Consider the following 27,072-nt stretch of genomic DNA (forward strand, 5'->3'; position numbering starts at 1 on the left):
AGACCAGCCCGTCTGGCACCAACAACCATGCCATGTTGAAAGTCACTTAAATCCCCTTTCTTTCCGATGCTCGGTCTGAACTTCAGCAAGTCGTCTTCACCACGTCTAGATGCCTAAATTCATTGAGTGGCTGCCATGTGATTGGCTGATTAGCAATTTGTGTTACCAAGCAATTGAACAAGTGTATCTAATAAAGTGGCCGGTGAGTGTATGTTAACAATGTTTCCAATAAAAGCTATAGCTGTTTCAAAAGTGTATTTAAGTATGCACCATGCACAAGCATTTTAAACATAGTACTGTACCATCTGATAATGACTCATTGTGTTTTTGAGATGTTACAAGCCCCACTGATGGTCAGAGCGACTGCAGTATTTAAAATGCTGGGGAACTAGGAATATCTAGTTATGCTTCACATGCATGTGCAGAGAAAAATGTTAACACTTAAACAGTGATAACTTTTACTAGAATAATTTTTGTTAATACATGTATATTGCAAATATGTTTCTATTCAAAGATGTAATTCATCTACATGCATTGAAATTTTGACCAGAATGTCCCTTTAAGTTGGAGTAGTAGTCACATCTTATGGTCTCTCCACGCTGCAGGAAGTCAGTCATCAAAATGTCCTCTACATCCCAAAACACAGATGACTAAAAGGGACATGAAACCTAAAATTGTTCTTTCATGATTCAGAAAGAGCACACAAATTTAAACACCTTTTCAATGTACTTCTCCTTTTATCTAATTTGATTTGGTCTCTTGGTATCCTTTGTTTCAAAGTATATCTAGCTACGCTCAAGAGTTGGGAACTAGCTACTGATTGGTAGCTGCACATACACCTTCAGAGCTGCCTTAATTCTTTGTGACAAAGATTCAACAAGGTAAATCTGGTCCATATTGACATGATAGGATCACGCAGTTGCTGTAGATTTGTCGGCTGCACATACGTGATGCAAATCTCCCATTCCACCACATTCCAAGGGTGCTCTATTGGATTGAGATCTGGTTATTGTGGAGGCCATTGGAGTACAGTGAGCTCATTGTCATGTTCAAGAAACCAGTTTGAAATGATTTGAGCTTTTTAACATGGTGCATTATCCTGCTGGACGTAGCCATCAGAAGATGGGTACACTGTAGTCATAAAGGGATGGACATGGTCAGCAACAATACTCAGGTAGGCCATGTTGTTTAAATAATGCTCAATTGGTACTAAGGGGTCCAAAATGTGCCAAAAAATATCCCCCACACCATTACACCACCACCACCAGCCTGAACCGTTGATACAAGGCAGGATGGATTCATGCTTTCATGTTGTTTCACCAAATTCTGACCCTACCATCTGAATGACAAAAAAGAGAAAAGAGTGCAGAACCACTCTCTAAGAGTAAAAGTTTTAATTACAAACAAAATAGCGCAAGATAAAAAACAAATGTAAAATATATCTGGATAAAATGTGCATAAAATGATATCACCAAAGGTCTTCAACTGCAAGCAAAGAGAGTTTTATCCTTTGTCTGCTTGTTCCATCCTGCAGTAACAGCGTGTAGTAAATGCCTTGTATATCCCAGGGGAGTGGAGCAACTCCAAGATGTTACGGCTTGTGTCGAGTAGGACCTGCAAACTTTTCAACTCCTTGATGCGTTTCTTCTGGTTCTGACCAGACTTTTTTCAAGAGGTAATGTTTAGGTAAGCCACTCGCTTCCTTTTAAATCTGGCGCGCTGTCATTGTAGAATACGTGGCAGCGTATGATAGGCTGAATACGTGGCAGCGTGTAATAGGCTAGATTCCGCCTATGATGTGCTCACATAATTGTTCAGTTCTGTTTGCGTGATAGCATTAAACGCTTCAACACAGTAAAGATAAAAGCACATACCTGCCTGATAGTACTCAGCATGTAGCCTAATGCCACTGTAATTATATATTTTTCTCGTGACATAGCTGCACCACTAGATACGCATTCACAATGCAATAAACAGAGCAGGGTTTCAACATTATAAACATATACGGAAATGGATAAAAATAGCAATGAATGAACATTTAAAAAGAGCACTAACTATTGATAGCTGTATTTGATGATATGGATACAAAATGCATATTAACATACATTGGTAGATAAGCCCAGCACAGAATATTGATACGGAATTCATATTTGCATATTTGGAAAATAAGCACAATAAAATGTTCAAAAATGTTGAACAAGCTGTTGAACGAGCACAATCTAAAAACTTTATAAACCTATGACATGAATATGAAAAAGCAAGAAAAATATTTATATGTACACAGTAAAAATGAATGAGTAACCCTAATGTCTATGTTTATAAATAAAGATACGCTGTAGACCAATAAGTAATACTTTAACATAATGATGAAAGCTACAGTTCAATTTAAATTTACAAATTGCCAATCCAACTAAGGTGAATGACCTATGTCAAAAAAAAATGCTGCATTTTATTATACTGAAGGATTCTAGCAGAAAAAATTCCAGTATTTAAATATTAGTTGTAAGCTTGAAATATTTTAATAGTATGGACATCTAGAGTAAAGGATGACTACATAAAAGCTTGTAGGTCTTAATCTATGTTTAACCCTTTAAAATGAGATATATTTAGGGTGTTAAGTTTGTGAACCCAATACGTTTCACGTTGACGTAAAGTTTTTAATCTATTGTTAGAGCTATTGGGAGGAATTAAATCTATTACTTTGACTCGTAATCCATTAGTGTTGGCATTATGAAAGATTCTAAAGTGATCTGGTACACTGTGGGTCTCAATTCAGTTTTTGATGTTGTTGCAGTGTTCACTGAATCTAGTTTTTAGCATTCTTTTAGTTCTCCCAATATAAAAACAATTACATGTGCAGACTAAAATATACACAACAAAAGTAGATTTACATGAATGTTTGTGTTTAACTTTATACTCTTTGGTCCTATCAATATTGTGAAGCATTTAGAATACTTAATGAAGCAAATACTTTCGATCCCACTAGTACGTATATTAAAAAACTTCACACTATTTTAAATACAGCCAAATCTGACAACATCATAACTAAAGAGGAATGTAATTCCATACTACAAAGAAATCTCACTATACCTACTTTTTACCATCCCCGAAAGTCCACAAAGCCTTGGTTGACCCTCTAGGGAGACCAATAATTTCGGGCATAGGGTCTCTTACTAGCAAATTGTCGACATACATTGACAATTTTTTACAGCCTTTAGTTGGGAACACCAAGTCGTTTCTTAAGGACACAACCCAAAAAATCAAAGCCTTTGAAGGGATGAAGTGGGATAAAGATTTCCTTTGGATCACGTGTGACGTTATAGCTTTATACACGTGTATCCGCCATAACTTAGGTACTGAAGCGATTAAGGAAAGCATGACATATAGCCAACTTCCTACTTCACAAATTCGTTTTATTCTCGCTGGTATAAATTTCTTTCTACAACACAATTATTTTTAATTTAAATCCCATATTTATTTACAGATACAGGGAACTGTGATGGGGACCCTTTTTGCCCCATCATATGTGAACCTGTAAATGAATAGCTTTGAAAATAAATATATCTGGCACAATAATCCTTACAATAATCATCTAGGCCTAGATTTGGAGTTTGGCGGTAGATGGGCTGTTAACGCTACGCGGGCTTTTTTCTGGCCGCACCATAAATTTAACTCTGGTATCGAGAGTCCAAAAAAATGCTGCGTTAGGCTCCAAAAAAGGAGCGTAGAGCATTTTTACCGCAAATGCAACTCTCGATACCAGAGTTGCTTACGGACGCGGCCAGCCTCAAAAACGTGCTCGTGCACGATTCTCCCATAGGAAACAATGGGGCTGTTTGAGCTGAAAAAAAACCTAACACCTGCAAAAAAGCAGCGTTCAGCTCCTAACGCAGCCCCATTGTTTACTATGGGGAAACACTTCCTACGTCTGCACCTAACACTCTAACATGTACCCCGAGTCTAAACACCCCTAACCTTACACTTATTAACCCCTAATCTGCCGCCCCCGCTTTCGCTGACCCCTGCATTATATTATTAACCCCTAATCTTCCGCTCCGTAAACCGCCGCTACTTACATTATCCCTATGTACCCCTAATCTGCTGCCCCTAACACCGCCGACCCCTATATTATATTTATTAACCCCTAACCTGCCCCCCACAACGTCGCCGCCAGCTACTTACAATAATTAACCCCTAATCTGCCGACCGCAAAGCGCCGCCACCTACGTTATCCTTATGTACCCCTAATCTGCTGCCCCTAACACCGCCGACCCCTATATTATATTTATTAACCCCTAATCTGCCCCCTCAACGTCGCCTCCACCTGCCTACACTTATTAACCCCTAATCTGCCGAGCGGACCTGAGCGCTACTATAATAAAGTTATTAACCCCTAATCCGCCTCACTAACCCTATCATAAATAGTATTAACCCCTAATCTGCCCTCCCTAACATCGCCGACACCTAACTTCAATTATTAACCCCTAATCTGACGACCGGAGCTCATCGCTACTATAATAAATGGATTAACCCCCTAAAGCTAAGTCTAACCCTAACACTAACACCCCCTAACTTAAATATAATTTACATCTAACGAAATTAATTAACTCTTATTAAATAAATTATTCCTATTTAAAGCTAAATACTTACCTGTAAAATACATCCTAATATAGCTACAATATAAATTATAATTACATTGTAGCTATTTTAGGATTAATATTTATTTTACAGGCAACTTTGTAATTATTTTAACCAGGTACAATAGGTATTAAATAGTTAAGAACTATTTAATAGTTACCTAGTTAAAATAATAACAAAATTACCTGTAAAATAAGTCCTAACCTAAGTTATAATTAAACCTAACACTACCCTATCAATAAATTAATTAAATAAAATACCTACAATTACCTACAATAAAACCTAACACTACACTATCAATAAATAAATTAAATACAATTTCTACAAATAACTACAATTACATAAACTAACTAAAGTACAAAAAATAAAAAAGAACTAAGTTACAAAAAATAAAAAAATATTTACAAACATAAGAAAAATATTACAACAATTTTAAACTAATTACACCTACTCTAAGCCCCCTAATAAAATAACAAAGCCCCCCAAAATAAAAAAATGCCCTACCCTATTCTAAATTAATAAAGTTAAAAGCTCTTTTACCTTACCAGCCCTGAACAGGGCCCTTTGCGGGGCATGCCCCAAGAAATTCAGCTCTTTTGCCTGTAAAAAAAAACATACAATACCCCCCCCCCAACATTACAACCCACCACCCACATACCCCTAATCTAACCCAAACCCCCCTTAAATAAACCTAACACTAAGCCCCTGAAGATCTTCCTACCTTGTCTTCACCTCAACAGGTATCACCGATCTGTCCTGGCATCCGGTGCTGAAGAGGTCCAGAAGAGGCTCCAAAGTCTTCCTCCTATCTGGCAAGAAGAGGACATCCGGACCGGAAAACATCTTCATCCAAGCGGCATCTTCGATCTTCTTCCATCCGGTGCGGAGCGGGTCCATGTTGAAGCAGCCGACGCGGATCCATCCTCTTCTCCCGACGCCTACTAGCCGAATGACGGTTCCTTTAAGGGACGTCATCCAAGATGGCGTCCCTCGAATTCCAATTGGCTGATAGGATTCTATCAGCCAATCGGAATTAAGGTAGGAATATTCTGATTGGCTGATGGAATCAGCCAATCAGAATCAAGTTCAATCCGATTGGCTGATCCAATCAGCCAATCAGATTGAGCTCGCATTCTATTGGCTGTTCCCATCAGCCAATCAGAATATTCCTACCTTAATTCCGATTGGCTGATAGAATCCTATCAGCCAATCGGAATTCGAGGGACGCCATCTTGGATGACGTCCCTTAAAGGAACCGTCATTCGGCTAGTAGGCGTCGGGAGAAGAGGATGGATCCGCGTCGGCTGCTTCAACATGGACCCGCTCCGCACCGGATGTAAGAAGATCGAAGATGCCGCTTGGATGAAGATGTTTGCCGGTCCGGATGTCCTCTTCTTGCCGGATAGGAGGAAGACTTTGGAGCCTCTTCTGGACCTCTTCAGCACCGGATGCCAGGACAGATCGGTGATACCTGTTGAGGTGAAGACAAGGTAGGAAGATCTTCAGGGGCTTAGTGTTAGGTTTATTTAAGGGGGGTTTGGGTTAGATTAGGGGTATGTGGGTGGTGGGTTGTAATGTTGGGGGGGGGTATTGTATGTTTTTTTTTACAGGCAAAAGAGCTGAATTTCTTGGGGCATGCCCCGCAAAGGGCCCTGTTCAGGGCTGGTAAGGTAAAAGAGCTTTTAACTTTATTAATTTAGAATAGGGTAGGGCATTTTTTTATTTTGGGGGGCTTTGTTATTTTATTAGGGGGCTTAGAGTAGGTGTAATTAGTTTAAAATTGTTGTAATATTTTTCTTATGTTTGTAAATATTTTTTATTTTTTGTAACTTAGTTCTTTTTTATTTTTTGTACTTTAGTTAGTTTATGTAATTGTAGTTATTTGTAGAAATTGTATTTAATTTATTTATTGATAGTGTAGTGTTAGGTTTTATTGTAGGTAATTGTAGGTATTTTATTTAATTAATTTATTGATAGGGTAGTGTTAGGTTTAATTATAACTTAGGTTAGGACTTATTTTACAGGTAATTTTGAAATTATTTTAACTAGGTAACTATTAAATAGTTCTTAACTATTTAATAGCTATTGTACCTGTTTAAAATAATTACAAAGTTGCCTGTAAAATAAATATTAATCCTAAAATAGCTACAATGTAATTATAATTTATATTGTAGCTATATTAGGATGTATTTTACAGGTAAGTATTTAGCTTTAAATAGGAATAATTTATTTAATAAGAGTTAATTAATTTCGTTAGATGTAAATTATATTTAAGTTAGGGGGGTGTTAGTGTTAGACTTAGCTTTAGGGGTTAATCCATTTATTATAGTAGCGGTGAGCTCCGGTCGTCAGATTAGGGGTTAATAATTGAAGTTAGGTGTCGGCGATGTTAGGGAGGGCAGATTAGGGGTTAATACTATTTATGATAGGGTTAGTGAGGCGGATTAGGGGTTAATAACTTTATTATAGTAGCGCTCAGGTCCGCTCGGCAGATTAGGGGTTAATAAGTGTAGGCAGGTGTCGGCGACGTTGAGGGGGGCAGATTAGGGGTTAATAAATATAATATAGGGGTCGGCGGTGTTAGGGGCAGCAGATTAGGGGTACATAAGGATAACGTAGGTGGCGGTCGGCAGATTAGGGGTTAAAAAAATTTAATCGAGTTGCGGCGATGTGGGGGGATCTCGGTTTAGGGGTACATAGGTAGTTTATGGGTGTTAGTGTACTTTAGGGTACAGTAGTTAAGAGCTTTATGAACCGACGTTAGCCCAGAAAGCTCTTAACTCCTGCTTTTTTTCTGCGGCTGGAGTTTTGTCGTTAGAGCTCTAACGCTCACTTCAGAAACGACTCTAAATACCGGAGTTAGGAAGATCCCATTGAAAAGATAGGATACGCAAATGGCGTAGGGGGATCTGCGGTATGGAAAAGTCGCGGCTGAAAAGTGAGCGTTAGACCCTATTTTGAGTGACTCCAAATACCGGCGGTAGCCTAAAACCAGCGTTAGGAGCCTCTAACGCTGGTTTTCACGGCTAACGCTGAACTCTAAATCTAGGCCCTAGTTTGCTATTACAGATACATAGATGATATTATTATATTGAGAGGTCGCGAAGATTTAGTCAACAATTTCATTGATTTCCTTAACAGCAACTCTATGAACCTGAAGTTCACAAGTAATATCAGAAAGGATGAAATAGAATTTTTAGATCTTCTCCTTTTTGTGAACCTGAACCATATGGTTGCTGTTGAAGTTCACAAGTAATATCAGAAAGGATGAAATAGAATTTTTAGATCTTCTCCTTTTTGTGGACCTGGACCATAGGGTTGCTGTTAAAAACTATAGAAAGCCAACAGACAAAAATGGTTTCCTGAATGCCAAGAGTGGACACCTCCCAAGATGGAAAAACAATATTCCTCTTGGACAATATCAGAGAATACGTAGAAACTGCACATACAGTTCAGATTACATTAAAGAATCCACTATACTTGATAACAGGTTCAAGGAAAAAGGGTATGATACCACTCTCATACATAAAGTCATGGACAAAGTATCAAAAATGAATAGAGCGGTTATGCTCAACCCTGCAGATACAAACAATGCAACGATTATGATAAAGGATGAAGTTAGGTTCATCACTACATTTAGCCAGGGAAGCAAACATATTGAAAATATACTAAGAAAACATTGGAAGATTTTAACTAGTGACCCGATTTTAGGTAAGATCCTCCAAGAGAGACCCCTTATCACTTTTAAAAAAGAACAAAGATCTTAAAAATATGCTAGCTCCCTCTAAATTAAGATCTGTTGCAAAGTCCAAAAATACTTATAATCCCCATTGGCTAAGTAGAGCCAATGGGACATGGCCTTGTGGAAATTGCAATTGTATTATGTGTAGTTCTATCATAAAGGGTAACAACTTTCACAATATTGATAGGACCAAAGAGTATAAAGTTAAACACAAACATTCATGTAAATCTACTTTTGTCGTGAATCTTTTAGTCTGCACATGTAGTTGTTTTTATATTGGGAGAACTAAAAGAATGATAAAAACTACATTCAGTGAACACTGCAACAACATAAAAAACCGAATTGAGACCCACAGTGTACCAGATGACTTTAGAATCTTTTATAATGCCAACCCTAATGGATTACAAATCAAAGTAATTGTCAGGGTTTCTTCCCTGTTTTGTTTGCCATGTGCTGCTGGCAGCCATTTTACTCACCTCTCTTCCTGACTATGGTGCATTGTGGGGGATGCTGCTCATTTCCTGCACTTCCTTTTATGGCCAGACTGGTGTGCATCATCAATGTGAGACAGGATGCCGTCTCAGAATTGTGATGTCATCACTTATTATTTTAAGGGCCTCTGTTCAGTATACTTTGCCTTTGTGTTGTCTCAGACCTGCTTGTGAGAGTTCCTGTGTATTACATGGCTGCCTGAGGTCCTTCCTGGTTCCTGATCCCTGGCTTGTTCCTGACTCTGCTGTTTTCCTTGTTGCTGATTCCGGCTCGTCTGACTATTCGCTTTGGCTCCTGACTCGGCTCGTCTGACTACCTGCTCTGGTTTTGACTCCTGGCTTGTTATTGGACTTGTGGACTTTTTATTATTTTTTGCTATCAATAAAGGTGTGATTATTTTTGCACTTCTTGTCTCAGTCTGATTCCTGGCACCCTGACATTACGCAAAGGCCATGAATCCTAATGGTGCTAATAATCCACCTTTACCTGCCATCATTTCCAGGATGGATGTACAGGATCATCGCTTGGATCAATTTGCACTAGCCCTGCAAACCCTGCTGACTCGCACTGCACATTTGGGCCAAAGTGTCCCACAAGTTATGGTTGCTCCTGTTTCCGCTGCTGCACCTATGCCTACCAGGAGCATGTCCGGTTCTGCACCTCTACCTCAGCGATATGGAGGCAATCCTATTCAGTGCAGAGGGTTTTTGAACCAGGTGGGCATTTACTTTGAGATGTTACCTCAGGCGTTTCCCTCTGACAGAGCTAAGGTGGGATTTCTCATCTCGTTACTCTCTGACACAGCTCTTGCCTGGGCTAATCCCTTGTGGGAGACTAATAAACCTGTGATTTCAAATTACCCTGAATTTGTGGCCTCCTTTTGAAGGGTATTTGATGTTCCGGCTCGCTCCTCCTCTGCAGCTAAACGACTCATGTCCATTCAGCAAGGTACAAGATCTGTTGCTCAGTATGCTATTGAGTTCTGTATGCTTGCCGCAGAGGTAGGCTGGAACAATGATCTCGAGGCATTGGTGTCTTTTTTTATCCTAATTGATATCAGACTCAGAGAGAGGCCCTCTTTCAAGGAGCGGTTGCGGAAGCCTCCTGTTCCGTTGTCTCCTACGTGTTTGTTCCCACCCATGCCTCCCTCTCCTCCCATGCCTCCTGGTCCCGAGTCACCAGGTACTGCTGAGCCGATGCAGTTGGAATTCATGCGTCTCTCCTCGGCGGAGAGGGCCTTTAGGAGGAGGGAGGGGCTCTGCCTCTATTGTGGGTTACAGGGCCACCTTTTGAAGTCTTGTCCTACACGGCCGGGAAACGCTCACACCTAAGGTCCTGTTGGGGGCAGACCTTGGGTGGTTTATCCTCGTCCCAGGAACCGCTTAAGGAGAAACCTTTGGTCACGGTTGTCCTTTCCTGGGTGGACTCCTCCATAGTCACCCAGGCTCTTGTTGACTCCGGTGCTGCGGGCTATTTCATTGACAGTGCTTTTGTATCAAAGCACTCCATTCCTGTTTTGCCTCGGTCTATTCCTCTTGCTATTGAGGCCATTGATGGCAGGCCCCTTCAGCCTGCACTCGTTACTCACGAAAATGCTCCGTTGTCCATGGCTGTTGGGGCTCTCCATTTTGAAACCCTCCAGTTCCAGGTGATAAACTCTCCACATATTCCGGTTGTTCTGGGTTATCCCTGGCTCCAAAAGCACAATCCCAGTCTTGACTGGCGCAGGTCCGAAATGTTGTCCTGGTCCCCGCAATGTATTTCCACTTGTCTACAGAAACCAGTTAAAGTCTTGTGCACTGGTAGACTTCCGGTAGGCGTGGCAAGAGAAGCAGCAAGACGCCGAACGGCTCGTGGAGCCAAGCGAAAGAAAAAAGCCAGAAAAGTTCTGCCTTATCTACAGATTCCTGTTTGCGGGGTATAGCAGCTCTGCGTAGGGAACGGCTTGCAGTTGGGCAAGCAGAGTAGACGGAAGTTCACAGATTGCCATACAGTGGCCGGACGGCACTGGCCCAGACACACGCCACAGAAAGGTGCCGGAAAAGGAGCCAGTACGGATAACGGAGCGGTATGCAGCATGGGGTGACTCCAAGGAGGTAGCCGCAAATCTTCATAATTCTGTATTAACACAAGTACCCGGAATAGGCGCACGACGGACATGAGGTATCGTGACTGAAGTGGGTCTAAGGTAACAAACGGTGAAGTGGCTTGGAGTATAAGGAAACCGCCAAAGAGCTGAAAACACGGCAGAAGGGAAAAATCCGAGATATAAAAAAAACGCAAGTAACATTGAGTGTAATATTGTAATATAACTGCTGTGTAGCGTGTGTCTGTGGTAAAAATCAAGCAGAGACTGGATGCTTGGAGTAAGTGTCTGAAAGATAAGGTGTAAAGAAATAAATCCTATCATATCAGAGATTCAAAACGTTGGAGTTGAAAGGCAAACATTGTGCTGGGGCTGTTTGTTTGGTTTCTAGAACAGGCAGAAGATAATAGAAATAGATGGGCCCATAAATATGAAGGAGACTGTATATATATAATTGCCTGGGTTCTAAACAGAAAACAGGAGTAGGAAAGATTCAGGAGCAGACTGAGACGAAGATATCTGGACACCCCCTGCTTACAGGGATATATTGGCCCGTATAAGGGGACAGCGCCATAGAGAAAGGAACATTGCAGACTGAACTATATTTCGGCACCTGCCTAAAAAAGTCATAAGATACACAGGTCTGGTTATCAGCTACTCACAAGCAACAGAATAAAAATTAAAGTGTAACACTATACACAAATCGAGGTGGATTGTGTGGGTTCTCCCAAGTACCTTGCTGAAACCTGTCATACTCAGCAGGGGGAAAAAGAGGAACGTGGGATATAAAGAACTATAGGACCCACAAGAGTGAAAGAGCAGCTGTTGTATACATAAGCAGAGGGAAAGCTGGACAGTCTTTATAAAAATCCTCTATAAAAAAAGAGAGACACTATTCACACATTGTGGGGGGGTTTACTGCACTGGGGAACGGTTATGTATATATTTTATATAGGGAATGTATGGTGTGTAACAATGATATAAGATCTTTAGGAATGTCTTAATATACTATACTGTATTGATGTAGTATAGAGCTGTATAGATAGCTGTGGAAAACTACAAAAGGATAATACTGTGGAGGTAGTAGAAGCAGCACAGTGAGGAGAGTAAAGTAAACCCGGCGTAGGTTTTGGGTCTATATACAGAGATGTGAAAATCTCCTCACTGAGGGTATAAGTGGTTAAATTTTGAACTCGTTGATTTTAAGAATGTTTTGATTTGATTTAAAGTATAATATGTATGCGCAACACTTATAAAAGGTTAAAGTAGTATGACTAAGAGGGGAACATAAGCAGGAAGAAGGGGCCAAAGTAACTTCCCTATTTGATGTAAGCAGCACACTCAGGATAAAGGTAGATAGACAGGGACACAATTTAGGGAGTAATATCCATAATAGGGACAAGAGATAGGCAGCTGCTGGAGGGTTAAAGGGCCACTAAACCCAAAATCTTTCTTTCATGATTCAGATAGAACATACAAATTTAAACAACATTACAATTTACTTCTATTATTTATTTTGCTTCATTTTTTAGATATCCTTATTTGAAGAAAAAGCAATGCACATGGGTGAGCCAATCACACGAGGCTTCTATGTGCAGCAACCAATCAGCAGCTACTGAGCATATCTAGATATGCTTTTCAGCAAAGAATATCAAGAGAATAAAACAAATTAGATAATAGAAGTAAATTAGAAAGATGTTTAAAAATGCATTCTCTTTCTAAATCATGAAAGAAAAAATGTGGGTAGCATGGCCCTTTAAGGTGGAAATCTGTATGGTGGTTCTTTTTCTGACGTTGTTCTCCTTTCCTTGTTAGAGCTGTCTGGTAGCTGGTATATGGATAAATATATGATAAGTATGAAAAATAGATCACCGAATATGCCGATAAAAAAAGACAAAAAATTGAAATCTTTGCATGAAAGCATTACATAAACAGACATAGGAAACACGAGCAAGAATACAGAGACTCAGTTAACCATAAATCAATTAGCTGATCTGATATTACCACAGTTCGAGATCATAAAGAGAGAGATAGTGGATCTAGCACAAGATGTAAAACAATTTTCATCCAGAATGACTGAGGTAGAAAATAGGGTTTCTGACCTAGAGGACAAAGTATATACACAAGAAACAGACATAAGTTCACAGGCAGACCAGATTAAATCTCTACAGCTAAAGGTAGAAGATCTTGAAGACAGGTCTAGACGTAGTAATGTAAGAATAGTGGGTCTACCAGAGACCAGGGAATTTGAGGACCTGTTAAAATTTGGGTCAATATCCCTACCGAAGCTGATAGGAATGCAGATGCAGGAGGAAAAACTACAAGTGGAAAGGGCACACAGAATTGGACAGTATAGAGTACCACAAGAGGGTAACTCACGTCCACGTATGGTTCTAATCAAATACTTAAATTTTCAAGATAAGATAAATATTATGCGGCAGTATATGATTAACCAACCACTTATTATAGAACAGAAGCAGGTGTATTTATTTCAGGACTTTTCTCTAGAAACCTCCACCAAACGGAAAGCTATGGCGCCATATTGTACGGGATTAATCAAAGCAGGCTTAAGAGCAACAATGAGATATCCCGCAAAAATTACAGTACTCAGTATGGATGGCACTGTAGCTTTAAATTCGGTGGACGAAGCTAAGACATTCTGCAAAGAAAATAATATTGTAGTATGAAAGGTAAATTACTAGTGAATTTGATTTTCTCTTCAGAGGGTAGCAGACAAAGAGATTGTGTGGGTATGACAATTGTGACAAAGAATGTGGGTGGGGAAGCCTTGGTGGGGGGGGCAGAGCATCTTTTTACATTTTTTATTTTTTCTGTCTCTCTCTCTCTCTCTCTCTCTCTCTTCTCTTCTTCCCATGTGTCTCTCTCCTACTCATCCTCCCTGTGTAAATGGCTAGAATGATGGCTCCGTTAAAAATAATATCTTGGAACGTGGGGGGCATCACCTCCCCTGTTAAACGTAGAAATGTACTTAGAATGGTCAAAAAAGGTAATCCGGATATTATATGTTTACAAGAACTCCATCTAAAAAAAGTAGAGATAGACAAATTAAAAACAAACTGGATAGTGGAGATTATTGCTACTCCATGTAGCAAGCGTAAGAGGGGGGTGGCTATTCTTTTAAATAAAAATCTGGATTATAAAATTCTGAAACAAGAACTAGACACTACAGGGAGATACATAATAATACAATTAAAGGTAGAAAATACAGTCTGGACTATCTGCAACATATATGGACCTAATGGGCTTGAAATAGATTTCTGGCAACAAATGAAACAAAAACTATTACCATTTTTAGGCCAGAACCTAATTATAGCTGGAGATATGAACATAACATTATATCCAGAAATCGATAGACATAAGCTAAGGTGTAAACAGGCCAATTTCAGGGAAGCAAAATGTTTGAGTAATTTTTTAACTGCATTGAAAGTAAAAGATATTTGGCGTTTGCAACACCCAGATGATCGGACATTTACATGCGAATCCAAAACACACAGAAACTTTTCACGCATAGACATGTTTTTGATAGACGAACAGCTCCTCAGATATGAAATAGAGACAGACATCTCTGATATAATACTGTCAGATCATGCTATAATTACATTGAAAATAGCTGCTAGAGACAGGTCCCAAAGAAAGACAAACACATTTCATTTTCCGGGGTATCTATGTAATAATCCGCAATTCGCAAATTGGGTGAATCAGAAATGGCAGGAATATTATACACATAATCAACAGATAAACAATACGGAAATTTTATGGGAAGCAGGGAAAGCTGTAATGAGAGGGGAGATGAAAGCATACATGGTAAAGATGGTCCGTAAGTTTAAAGCAAGGGAAATTCAACTGGCAAATCAATTGAGAAATGCTTTCGGGAGGTATAGAAGCAACCCAAATGATCTTAACTGGCGTAGATATTTAAAAACAAAAGAAGAAAGGGAGAGTTTCCTCAAAGAAAAATGGGCTAGGGAAGATCTAAAGGCAAGGGTAATATATCAGGGCTATCAGGGCCTAAACGCAAAACATTTAGCAAAGATAACCAAATTCCGCAAGAAAAGTAATTTAGTAGGAGCAATCAGGGTTGGAGACAAATGCCTCACAACATCTGTTGATATCAGGGAGGCCTTTCTAGATTACTATAGAAAACTTTATAGTAAGCAAAAGATAAATAACGAGGAAAAGGAAAGGTTTTGGCAGAGGGTGAAGCTACCACAGATAGAACGGGAAGCACTTCTACAAATAAATCAGCCAATTGAGGAGGCAGAAGTTGTCCAAATAATTAAAAACTCCAAAATAGGGAAAGCGGCAGGACCAGATGGGCTGCCTGCCGAATTCTATAAAATAACAGTAGATATAATACCAGCCTTATTAACAAAACTATATAATGATTATTATCAGAATAGGGAGATGAATTCGAGATACTTTACAGATTCGATAATTACATTGATTCACAAGAAAGGGAAAGACCCAGAAAATTTAGCATCTTATCACCCCATATCTTTATTGAATCAAGATTATAAAATATTAATGTCAATTATTTCAGCAAGGCTCAAAAAAATAATAGCAGAACTGATCCACCCAGACCAGGCGGGGTTCATCCCGGGACGAAATGCAGTTCGTAACATGCGTAGGGTTCAGACAATCTTGGATCACTTTTATCAGCTCGGCAGGGTGGAAGGGAAACTACCTAAGAAAGACTTAGCAATTGTTACAATAGACGCAGAAAAGGCGTTCGATTCCATTATATGGAATCATCTGGTGTCAACATTAGAGAACTTTGGGTTTTCCGGAAACCTTGTCGAGCTGATTAAACTGATCTACAATAAACCAAAATCACAATTATTAGTAAACGGGGAGCTTTCAGAACATATTACACTAGAGAAAGGCACACGTCAGGGGTGCCCACTTTCCCCTCTATTATTTGATTTAGCACTTGAACCCCTCGCAGTAAAGATTAGGATGGACATACAAGCATTAACTATAGGGGAGCAGAAGACGTTAATATCCTTATACGCAGATGACATTCTATTGTTCATACAAGAATCTGATAAAAATATCCCGTTAGTGATGGATATCATAGGTAGATTTAGTACTTTCACGGGATATAAAATTAACCCCTCCAAGTCAGAATTACTGTGGGTGATCAAAACTAGACTAAGTGTAAATAATGTTTTTAAAGAGGTTAATCACATTAATTATTTAGGGATTAAAATGGGGAAGAACCCAGACGAATGGTATCAGTTAAATTATAAAGTGGTTTTTGATAACTTGCAAGCAAATCTTGAGAAATGCAATCTGTATTATCTATCACTTTCAGCAAGGGTAATGCTGCTGAAAACAATTTTTTTCCCGAAGGTACTATTTCTCCTACAAAATATACCAATCTTTATACCACAAAGAGATATAGATAGATATAATAAGTTATGTGCGCGTTTTATCTGGGGGAAAAAGAAACCTCGCCTGTCATTAGAAAAACTATGCGTAAAAAAGAATTTTGGAGGATTCGCACTTCCTAGTATCAAATACTACAATATTATCACAATATTGAAATTTGGTTTAGACTGGCTCACAAACTCGGACTATGTTACACACTACGAGTTAGAATCAGAGCTGATCAAACCATACAATTTAAAGGCCATATTGCACTGCCCATACAACAAACTACCAAGGCAGATTGGACACCTTAGTACCATAGCAAATATAGTAAGGGCATGGCAAAGTACTGTAATATATTGAGTCTGAAGTTTCAGGTTTCAAGACAATTACCCATAGTGGGCTGTGTGGATTTTATACCAGGAATACAAAATGAGGTATTTCTTGAATGGAAAGCCAAAGGGATTATTGATTTTGCACAGTTAAGAAGGGGACAAAGCGGTGAGATAGAATCATATGCGAACTTAGCTGCAGAATTTCAATTGCCCGCAAACATTTTTTTTGCATATCTGCAAACCCGACACTATATTGTTACACAAAATACCCTATTTGGCACTGATTGGCAACAAGCACAAATAGACTCAGGTCTTAAGATTTACAAGGCAGGAATAAGGTCGATCTCATACTGGTACCAACAAATAATGCTGATATTGGGACAATCTCACATAAATACCCTGAAAGATAAACTCTACAAATATTTCACTACAATACAAGTAGAAGAGATCGTTGAAAGTATTAAATTGGCAGAGGAAGCGACAGATAGGGTGAACTGGAGAGAATCTCAACTCAAATTAATAAACCAATATCATCTGATGCCAGAGAGAGTAGGTAAATGGGTTACGGCACAACAAAGTGCATGCAGCAGATGCAGGGAACAGAAAGCTAATTTATTACATTGTTTATGGGGATGCCCCAAAGTTCAGCAATTTTGGTTAAGAGTACAATACTGGATAAATAAATATCAGAACGTAAGGGTGATATTAGATCCATTACAAATATTCTTTCTGAGTAAAAAGGGGAATGTGGGTGACAGGATCTTCCTGAATACAATAATCTTAGCTGCACGGAATTTAATATTCACTAAATGGAAAAATAAAGTAGCCCCGAGTATTCAGGAGCTGGTAAACGTTATTAAATTACAAATGGTAATAGAACGGCAAGATTTGAAATTGAGATCTATAAAATCCTACAGAATTTTTTTTTTAAAATGGAAGAAATATATCTGCTCTTGGCCGATGCCAAGCCAAAAACAATTTATAACACTGCTTATAAATGCTATACCCTTTATGGAATTAATTACAGCAGAGGTTTTACCCCTACAGTGGATAGTCTAAAGTATTCAGGTGTATCAACATGGGGCAGGGGCTGTAGGGAGATGGGTGGAGGAGAGAGAGCATGAGGAATGCTATATATGTATTTATTGTAATAAGCAAGGTTTTTTTTTTTTTTTTCTTTTCCTTTCGTTCTTCTTTTTTATATCCTGGCATCCCAATAGGTAAAGTAAAATATTGTGGCAAAAGTGTTGCTACATTCATCCCAGTTACTGAAAATATGCTAAATTAGAACAGTCATGGTATTTAATGCTGGACTAAAATATTTTACAGTCACTATATAGATTATTGTTTGATATGTATTTCTGTTTTCCGATGCCGATCCGATACTTGATTGTAATATGATTCTTGAGACATTTGAATCTCCAATGTATGATATGTGTGATGAAAATCTTAATAAAAAGTATATATAAAAAAAAAAAAGTCTTGTGCACTTCTTCGGTATCTCAATTGCCAAAGGAGTACCAAGAGTTCCTAGACGTTTTTGCCAAGGTGCGTGCCGGTACGTTGCCTCCTCACCGGTCTTACGATTGTGCCATAGACCTGCAACCCGGAGCCATTCCTCCTCGTGGCCGGTCGTACCCTCTGTCTGTTGCAGAGAATTGTGCTATGGAGGAGTATGTTGCCGATGCTCTGTCGCGGGGGATCATCCGCAAATCCTGCTCTCCTGTAGGGGCTGGCTTCTTCTTTGTGAAGAAAAAGGGTGGTGAATTAAGACCATGCATCGATTATAGGGGTCTTAATCGTCTTACCATTAAGAATGCTTACTCTATTCCGCTCATTATGGATCTCTTTGACCGCCTCAAGGGAGCTACGGTCTTTACTAAACTTGATTTGAGAGGAGCGTACAATCTCGTTAGGATTAAGGAGGGCCAAGAATGGAAGACAGCATTTAACACCAGGAGCGGGAATTATGAGTATCTTGTAATGCCCTTTGGCCTATGTAATGCTCCTGCTGTTTTTCAGGAATTTACTAATGATGTCCTACGAGATATGTTGCAACAGTGTGTTGTGGTGTACTTAGACGACATCCTCATACACTCACCCACACTTGAGGCTCATGGTTCTGATGTTACACGGGTTCTTCAGAGACTACGTGAGAACGGCCTGTTTTGTAAACTCGAGAAATGTGAGTTCCATCAGACTCAAGTAACCTTCCTAGGTTATGTTATCTCCGTTGCAGGGTTCTCCATGGATCCTGGCAAGTTATCTGCAGTTCTGCAGTGGCCTCGCACAGTTGGTCTTCGGTCTATTCACCGTTTTTTGGGGTTCGCCAATTACTATAGAAAGTTTATTAAAAACTTTTCTTCCTTGGTCAAACCTATCACAGACATGACCCGTAAAGAGAATGATCCACTCCATTGGTCATCTACTGCCATTAAGGCCTTTGATAGTTTTAAGACTGCCTTTGCTGCCGCTCCAGTTCTGGCTCATCCTAACCCTGTCCTGCCTTTCGTTCTTGAGGTCGATGCATCTGAGACTGGAGTAGGTGCCCTCTTGTCTCAACGTCCTATACCTGACGGTTCCTTGCATCCGTGTGGTTTCTTCTCTAAGAAATTGTATCCAGCGGAGTGCAATTATGAAATTGGCAACAGGGAATTACTGGCCATAATTTTGGCACTCAAGGAATGGAGGCATCTTCTCGAGGGTACTAGCGTGCCAGTGCTCATTCTTACGGACAACAAGAATTTAACTTATCTATCTGAAGCAAAACGTTTGTCGCCCCAACAGGCCAGATGGGCGCTATTTTTGTCTCGGTTTAATTATGTGGTCTCCTACCTGCCTAGTAGTAAGAATGTTAAGTCTGATGCCCTCTCTCGACAATTTTCACTTCTGTCCAAGGAGGAGTCTGTACCTACTCCTGTTATACCTCCTGACTATATTTTGGCTACCATACGTACTAATTTGACTTCTCCCTTGGGGGAGGAGATCCTGGCTGCACAAACCAATGCACCTCCTGAGAAACCTAGTGGTAAGTGTTTTGTTCCTGAGAATCTTCAAACTAAACATTTGCACACTTACCACTATCCTAAAGCCGCAGGTCACCCAGGCAAGAACCAAATGATTTGGTCTGTCACTCGACCATTCTGGTGGCCAGGTCTTTGTTCTGATGTTGCTGCGTACGTTGCCTCCTGCTCAGTTTGTGCACAGAATAAGACTACTCTTCTTCAACCTATTGCTATTGGTGAGCGTCCTTGGACACATCTTTCCATGGACTTCATTGTCGAGCTCCCTGTTTCCAATGGCAATACTGTTATCCTTATGGTGGTTGACCATTTTTCTAAAATGTCACATTGCATTCCCTTGATGAAGCTGCCTACCGCTCAGGAGCTTGCTTCAATTTTTGCCTGGGAGGTCTTCCGTTTACATGGGTTACCCAAAGAGATAGTGTCGGACCGGGGTAGCCAGTTTGTCTCCAGATTTTGGTGTTCCTTTTGTGCTCAAATGGGGATCCAGCTTTCCTTCTCCTTGGCATATCACCCTCAATCCAATGGGGCTGCGGAACGGTCTAATCAAGCTCTGGAACAGTTCCTCCGTTGCTATGTCTCAGATCACCACAATAATTTGTCTGAACTGTTACCTTGGGCAGAGTTTGCTCGTAATAGTGCTATTAATGCTTCCTCCAAGTTATCCCCGTTCATGGCGAATTATGGGTTTCAAACATCCTTTTTGCCCGATTCATTCATGTCTCAGGGTATTCCGGCTTTGGAGGAGCATCTCCGCAACTCCGTTCCTCGTGGGTGCAGATTCAGGATTGCCTTCATCGATCTATGCAGCGCCAAAAGTTTCAGGCTTATCGTAGGCATCTGCCTGCGCCTTCCTACCAGGTTGGTGAGAGAGTTTGGCTGTCCTCCCGCAACTTGAACCTTCGTGTGCCTTCCAATAAATTGGCTCCCCGTTATGTTGGTCCTTTTCGAATACTCCGACGGGTTTATCCTGTGGCCTACGCTCTTGACTTTCCTCCTGCTATGCGCATCTCCAATGTTTTTCATGTCTCCCTCTTGAAACCATTGGTTTGTAATCGGTTTACCACTGTGTTGCCTCGTCCCCGTCCTATCTTTGTTGACAACCATGAGGAGTATGAGGTCAGCAGTATTATTGACTCTCGTATGTCCAGGGGCCGTGTACAGTATCTGGTTCACTGGAGGGGATACGGTCCAGAGGAGCGTTCTTGGGTTCCCTCCTCTGATGTTCATGCTCCCGCCCTCCTCCATGCCTTCCATGCCCGTTTCCCCAATTACCCTTTTGTCCTCCCGCGGGGGAGGGGTCGTTGAGGGGAGGGTACTCTCAGGGTTTCTTCCCTGTTTTGATTGCCATGTGCTGCTTGCAGCCATTTTACTCACCCCTCTTCCTGACTATGGTGCATTGTGGGGGATGCTGCTCATTTCCTGCACTTCCTTTTATGGCCAGACTGGTGTGCATCATCCATGTGAGACAGGATGCAGTCTCAGAATTGTGATGTCATCACTTATTATTTAAAGGGCCTCTGTTCAGTATGCTTTGCCTTTGCGTTGTCTCGGACCTGCTTGTGAGACTTCCTGTGTATTACCTGGCTGCCTGACGTACTTCCTGGTTCCTGATCCCTGGCTTGTTCCTGACTCTGCTGTTTTCCTTGTTGCTGATTCCGGCTCGTCTGACCATTCGCTTTGGCTCCTGACTCGGCTCGTCTGACTACCTGCTCTGGTTTTGACTCCTGGCTTGTTATTTGACTTGTGGACTTTTTATTATTTTTTGCTATTAATAAAGGTGTGATTATTTTTGCACTTCTCGTCTCAGTCTGATTCCTGGCACCCTGACAGTAATAGATTGGATTCCTCCCAATAGCTCTAACAATAGATTAAAAACTTTACGTCAACGTGAAACGTATTGGGTTCACAAACTTAACACCCTAAATATATCTCATTCTAAAGGGTTAAACATCCTTTACTCTAGATGTCCATACTATTAAAATATTTCAAGTTCACAACCAATATTTAAATACTGGAAATTCTTCTGCTAGAATCCTTCAGTATAATAACATGCAGCATTTTTTTCCGACATTGGTCATTCACCTTAGTTGAATTGGCAATTTGTAAATTTAAATTGAACTGTAGCTTTCATCGTTATGTTGAAGTATTACTTATTGGTCTACAGTGTATCTTTATTAATATACATAGACATTAGGGTTACTCATTCATTTTTACTGTGTACATATACTGTATATATATTTCTTGCTTTTTCATATTCATGTCATAGGTTCATAAAATTTTTAGATTGTGCTTGTTCAACATTTTTTAACATAATATTGTGCTTATTTTCCAAATATGCATTCCGTATCAATATTCTGTGCTGGGCTTATCTTCCAATGTATGTTAATATGCATTTCGTATCCATATCATCAAATATAGCTATCAACAGTTTATGCTCTTTTTATAATGTTCATTCATTGCTATTTATATCAATTTTCGTATATGTTTATAATGTTGAAACCCTGGCATTAGGCTACATGCTGTGAACTATCAGGCAGGTATGTGCTTTTATCTTTACTGTGTTGCAGCGTTTAATGCTATCACACAAATTATTATTATTATCTATAACACACTGACACGTATTCAGCCTATCATACACTGCCACATACTCTACAGTGACAGCGCACTAGATTTAAAAGGAAGCAAGTGGCTTACTTAAACATTTCCTCTTGAAAAAGTCTGGTCAGAACCAGAAGAAACGCATCGAGGAGTTGAGAAGTTTGCAGGTCCTACTCGACACAAGCCTTAACATGTTGGAGTTGCTCCGCTTCTCTGGAATATACAAGGCTTTTTACTACACGCTGTTACTGCAGGATGGAACAAGCAGACTAAGGCTAAAACTCTTAGCTTGCGGTCGAAGACCTTTAGTGATATCATTTTATGCACATTTTATCCTGATATCTTGTACGTTTGTTTTTTATCTTGCGCTATTTTGTTTGTAATTAAAAGTTTTACTCTTAGAGTGGTTCTGCGCTCTTTTCTCTTTTTTCTCTTTCAAGTGTTCTCTGGGAGGTTCCCTCTGTGTCTATTGAGCAGCACCCACTGGCTTCGTGATCTGAAGCTGATCGTTGGATTTGTGATCACAAATACCTGAGTGAAACGACACCTGAGTGATAAGACACTCTAAAAGCTACATCATACTCGGGAACTTATAAATACACAGGTGTGATCGTTCTTTGATCTGTTTTTCATTATACAGATCGTTTGACTTTTAATTCAGTCTTTATTTTTTTGTATTGTTTGTTACACTTTATATCACGTGTGTCATATCTCACATTGTAATTGGGAATTGCAGCTTATACTGTTGTTCTTTTTCCTACCATCTGAATGTCGCAGCTGAAATCAAGACTCATCAGACCAGGCAACGTTTTTCCAATCTTCTATTGTCCAATTTTGGTGAGCCTGTGCAAATTTTAACCTAAGTTTCCTGTTCTTAGCTGACAGGAGTGGCACCAGGTGTGGCCTTCTGCTGCTGTATCCCGTCTGCTCCAAGGTTCGATGTGTTGTCCGTTCAGAGATGGGTTTTCTGCATACCTTGGTTGTAACAAGTGGTTATTTGAGTTACTGTTGCCTTTCTATCACCTCAAACCAGTCTGCCCATTCTCCTCTAACATCAACAAGGCATTGTCGTCCACACAACTGCCGCTCACTGGATATTTTATCTTTTTCGGATCATTCTCTGTAAACTCTAGAGATGGTTGTGCATGAAAATCCCAGTAGATCAGCCGTTTTCAAAATATAGGCTGTCTGGCACCAACAACCATGCCACGTTCAAAGTCACTTGCATCCCCTTTCATTCCAATTCTGATGCTCGGTTTGAACTTCAGCAAGTCGTCTTTACCACGTCTAGATGCCTAAATGCATTGAGTTGCTACCATGTGATTGGCTGATTAGCAATTTCTGTTACCAAGCAATTAAACAGGTGTACCTAATAAAGTGGTCAGTGAGTGTATATGCCTCTTGTGATTGGCTAACAAGTGTGTTCAGCTAGTTTCCAGAAGTACATTGCTGCTTCTTCAAGAAAGGATTCCAAGAAACTGAAGCAAGATTGATCAAGTTATGTTGTTTACATATGTATGCTGTATCTGAATCATGAAAGAAAATGTTTGAGTTTAATGTCCCTTTAACCTTGCCAGCACTTGCATAGCTTGAAAAATGTCTAAGGGGAGAGAGCTATTGTGCTTCCATTGCTAGGATTGTGGTTTTGTCTCAGTATCAAATTGGTGAATACATGGCTCATCCATAGTGACAAATCACCTATAGAAATTGTCAGGATTCCTTTGTTGTTTCTACTAGTCTGCAGCAAACATATTGGAGGTCATCGTGCAACCATTTTTCTCTCATGACCAAAACATTATTTACAATTGACTGTACTGTGTCAACCATATCATAACCCCCCCCCCCATGGTTTCTTCAGTGGAAGCTGTTAACTGGAGACTGCAGTGAGGGGCATCTACACAAGCTTAAACTACCAACACCACTTGGAGCAGGGTCTCTTAATGTATAAACCTTATCCCTAAGAATTTCTGTTGCATGTAAGTTTTATTTCATCAAATATTTGATGACCGCATGATATTCTCTTTGCTCCATTTTCAACAAATTTCTCAACACCTCTGTGAAAGGTTAATGATAGACACTTTAAATTTGGTCATCAATACAATATTGAACAATATAACTTCTCTGCAGTAATGTAAACCAAGAACTTCCATTTAGGATTAGGGTTTGTTAAATAAAATAATATATTGGTTTATTTTTGCAAGAAATTGTATTGGATAATTCTGCACCTGTTTTCATTTCACAGACACGTGCTGTTGAATACATCTCAAGAGCTTCATATGGTGGACATATTGAAGGAACTATTCAATTTGCTCAATATTTAATAACTGGAAGCTTGAAAAGTCTACCAAGAAACCCGAAGATGGCTGTCATGTAAGAAACAGTGATACAAATATCTGTTGTCTGTTAAACTAAATTACCTGTAAATTACAAAAGATTACGAATCTGTCTGCCTCCCAGGTGTGTCTGTAAATAAAGGCTGATAACACAAATCTGCATCTATCCTATTTTAATGCACCCCCTATGCCTTTAAACATAACCCAATGATAAAGCCGGGTACTGAGGTGAGAACCTGTTATTGAAATTCAGACCCATAGAACTTAAAGGGCCACTAAACCCAAAATCTTTCTTTCATGATTCAGATAGAACATACAAATGTAAACAACATTACAATTTACTTCTATTATTTATTTTGCTTCATTTTTTAGATATCCTTATTTGAAGAAAAAACAATGCATATGGGTGAGCCAATCACATGAGGCTTCTATCTGCAGCAACCAATCAGCAGCTACTGAGCATATCTAGATATGCTTTTCAGCAATGAATATCAAGAGAATAAAACAAATTAGATAATAGAAGTAAATTAGAAAGATGTTTAAAAATGCATGCTCTTTCTAAATCATGAAAGAAAAAATGTGGGTATCATGGCCCTTTAAAGGGACACTAAACCCCAAATTTTTCTTTCATGATTCAGATAGAGAATACAATTTTAAACAACATTCCAATTTACTTCTATTATCTAATTTGATTCATTATTTAGATATCCTTTGTTGAAGAAATAGCAATGCACATGGGTGAGCCAATCACACAAAGCATCTATGTTCAGCCACCAATCAGCAGCTACTGAGCCTATCTAGATATGCTTTTCAGCAAAGGATATCAAGAGAATGAAGCAAATTAGATAATAGAAGTAAATTAGAAAGTTGTTTCAAATTGCATGTTCTTTCTAAATCATCAAAGAAAAAATTGGGGTTTTATGTTCCTTTAAACCATGAGCAGAGCAGAGCTGTAATGTAGGTTTAAAAATATTTTCTAAAGATGTAATTGCATCATTACACCTTCATGTATAATGTATTATAGCCATGGATTACGTAAAGGGATATAAAACCCCAATAATTGTATTTTATGATTCAGATAGAAAATACAATTTTAAACAACTTTCCAATGTTCTTCTATTTTCCAATTTGTTTTCGTTTTCTTGTTATTCTTTGTTGAAAAGCAGGGATGTAAGCTCAGGAGTGTGCACATATCTGCAGCCCTATATTGCAGCAGTTTTGCAACTATGTTATACATTGGCAGGAGCACTAGATGGCAGCAGTCTTTCCTGTTATGTAATGCTTCAGGCATTTGCATGCTACCTATTTAGATATCTCTTCAACAAAGAATAACTCGAGAACAGAACACATTTGATAATAGAAGTAAATTGGAAACTTTTTTTAAATTATATTCTCTATCTGAATAATGAAAGAACATTTTTGGGTTTCATGTCCCTTTAATTGAAATCTTATAGCAATACTTTGCACACTGGTACTTTATATAGCATCAAGCATTAGATGCTTTGAATCCATAGTATCTGACAAATGCTCTCTATATCCTTTTTCTATTTTACAGCTATGCAAAGAATGTGGCAGAGAAGAATGTATATCTAGGGCATGATGTCAGAAAAGCTCTGAATTCATATATGGATGGCTCAGTGTAAGTTCTGGTATAGAGTTTATTGATTATTATTATCAACCGTTATTATAATTTGCAATTTTGTTATTTTTTTCTTTGTATTGTACAAATGTAACCTAATAAAACTGTGTTGTGATACTTAAAATAGCTATAATATAACAATGCATAGCACATATAGGTTTAGTTTGGACAATATGCTCACAAGGCGCAACAAGTCTCCCTTGAAGACTGCTTAGTGTTCCTTGCTGTCCATTAAAGGGGCAGTGTATGATTAAATGCTCTCACAATCATACATTTTACTTCCTAGACTGTATTAAATTGTTTAGGTAATTTTGCCTCTTGAATCTATCACCCACACTGAAATTATGATTACTATAGTATTAGCTATGGAAATAATATGCAAACAAGAAACAGCAGAATAAAGCAACATCCAAGTGGGGGTGGTAGAAAGGAGCCAAGCTCTTCAGATGCTTGTAATATAATTAATTCATAAAGAGATTTTTGCCTAAGCACATTGTCCCTTTAATCTTTTCCATGCCAACATATAGATTTATTATGTGTTATTGTTGCACTTTCCTATGCATGACAGAGAATGTTTCAGTACAATGTTCCTTTAATCTTATTACTTCTAAAATCATTTATAATTACTGCATTACAAATGTTGGCCAGTAGAGTGTAGTATTGTACTTACATTTAGAAACTAGCAATTTAATCCATTCTAGTTCTGTCTGCTTTAAAACATATTTTAATCTTAAATTATTTTCTGAATACCAGTACTTAGAATGGCTTACAACACAAACACCATGTTAAAGA

At 39.2% G+C, this 27,072-nt stretch overlaps 1 protein-coding gene across 1 annotated transcript in view; it reads left to right on the forward strand.

Annotated features, from left to right (window-relative positions):
- Positions 1-27,072, forward strand: part of SEL1L3 (SEL1L family member 3) — a 327,791-nt gene that overhangs the window by 163,222 nt on the left and 137,497 nt on the right. The window contains exons 16-17 of the mRNA XM_053704078.1: positions 24,551-24,678; positions 26,197-26,280. Coding sequence (XP_053560053.1) covers positions 24,551-24,678; positions 26,197-26,280 — 212 coding nt within the window. The remainder of the gene's footprint in view (positions 1-24,550; positions 24,679-26,196; positions 26,281-27,072) is intronic.

Source organism: Bombina bombina, chromosome 2 (assembly GCF_027579735.1).
Source record: "Bombina bombina isolate aBomBom1 chromosome 2, aBomBom1.pri, whole genome shotgun sequence".
Lineage (NCBI taxonomy): Eukaryota > Metazoa > Chordata > Amphibia > Anura > Bombinatoridae > Bombina > Bombina bombina.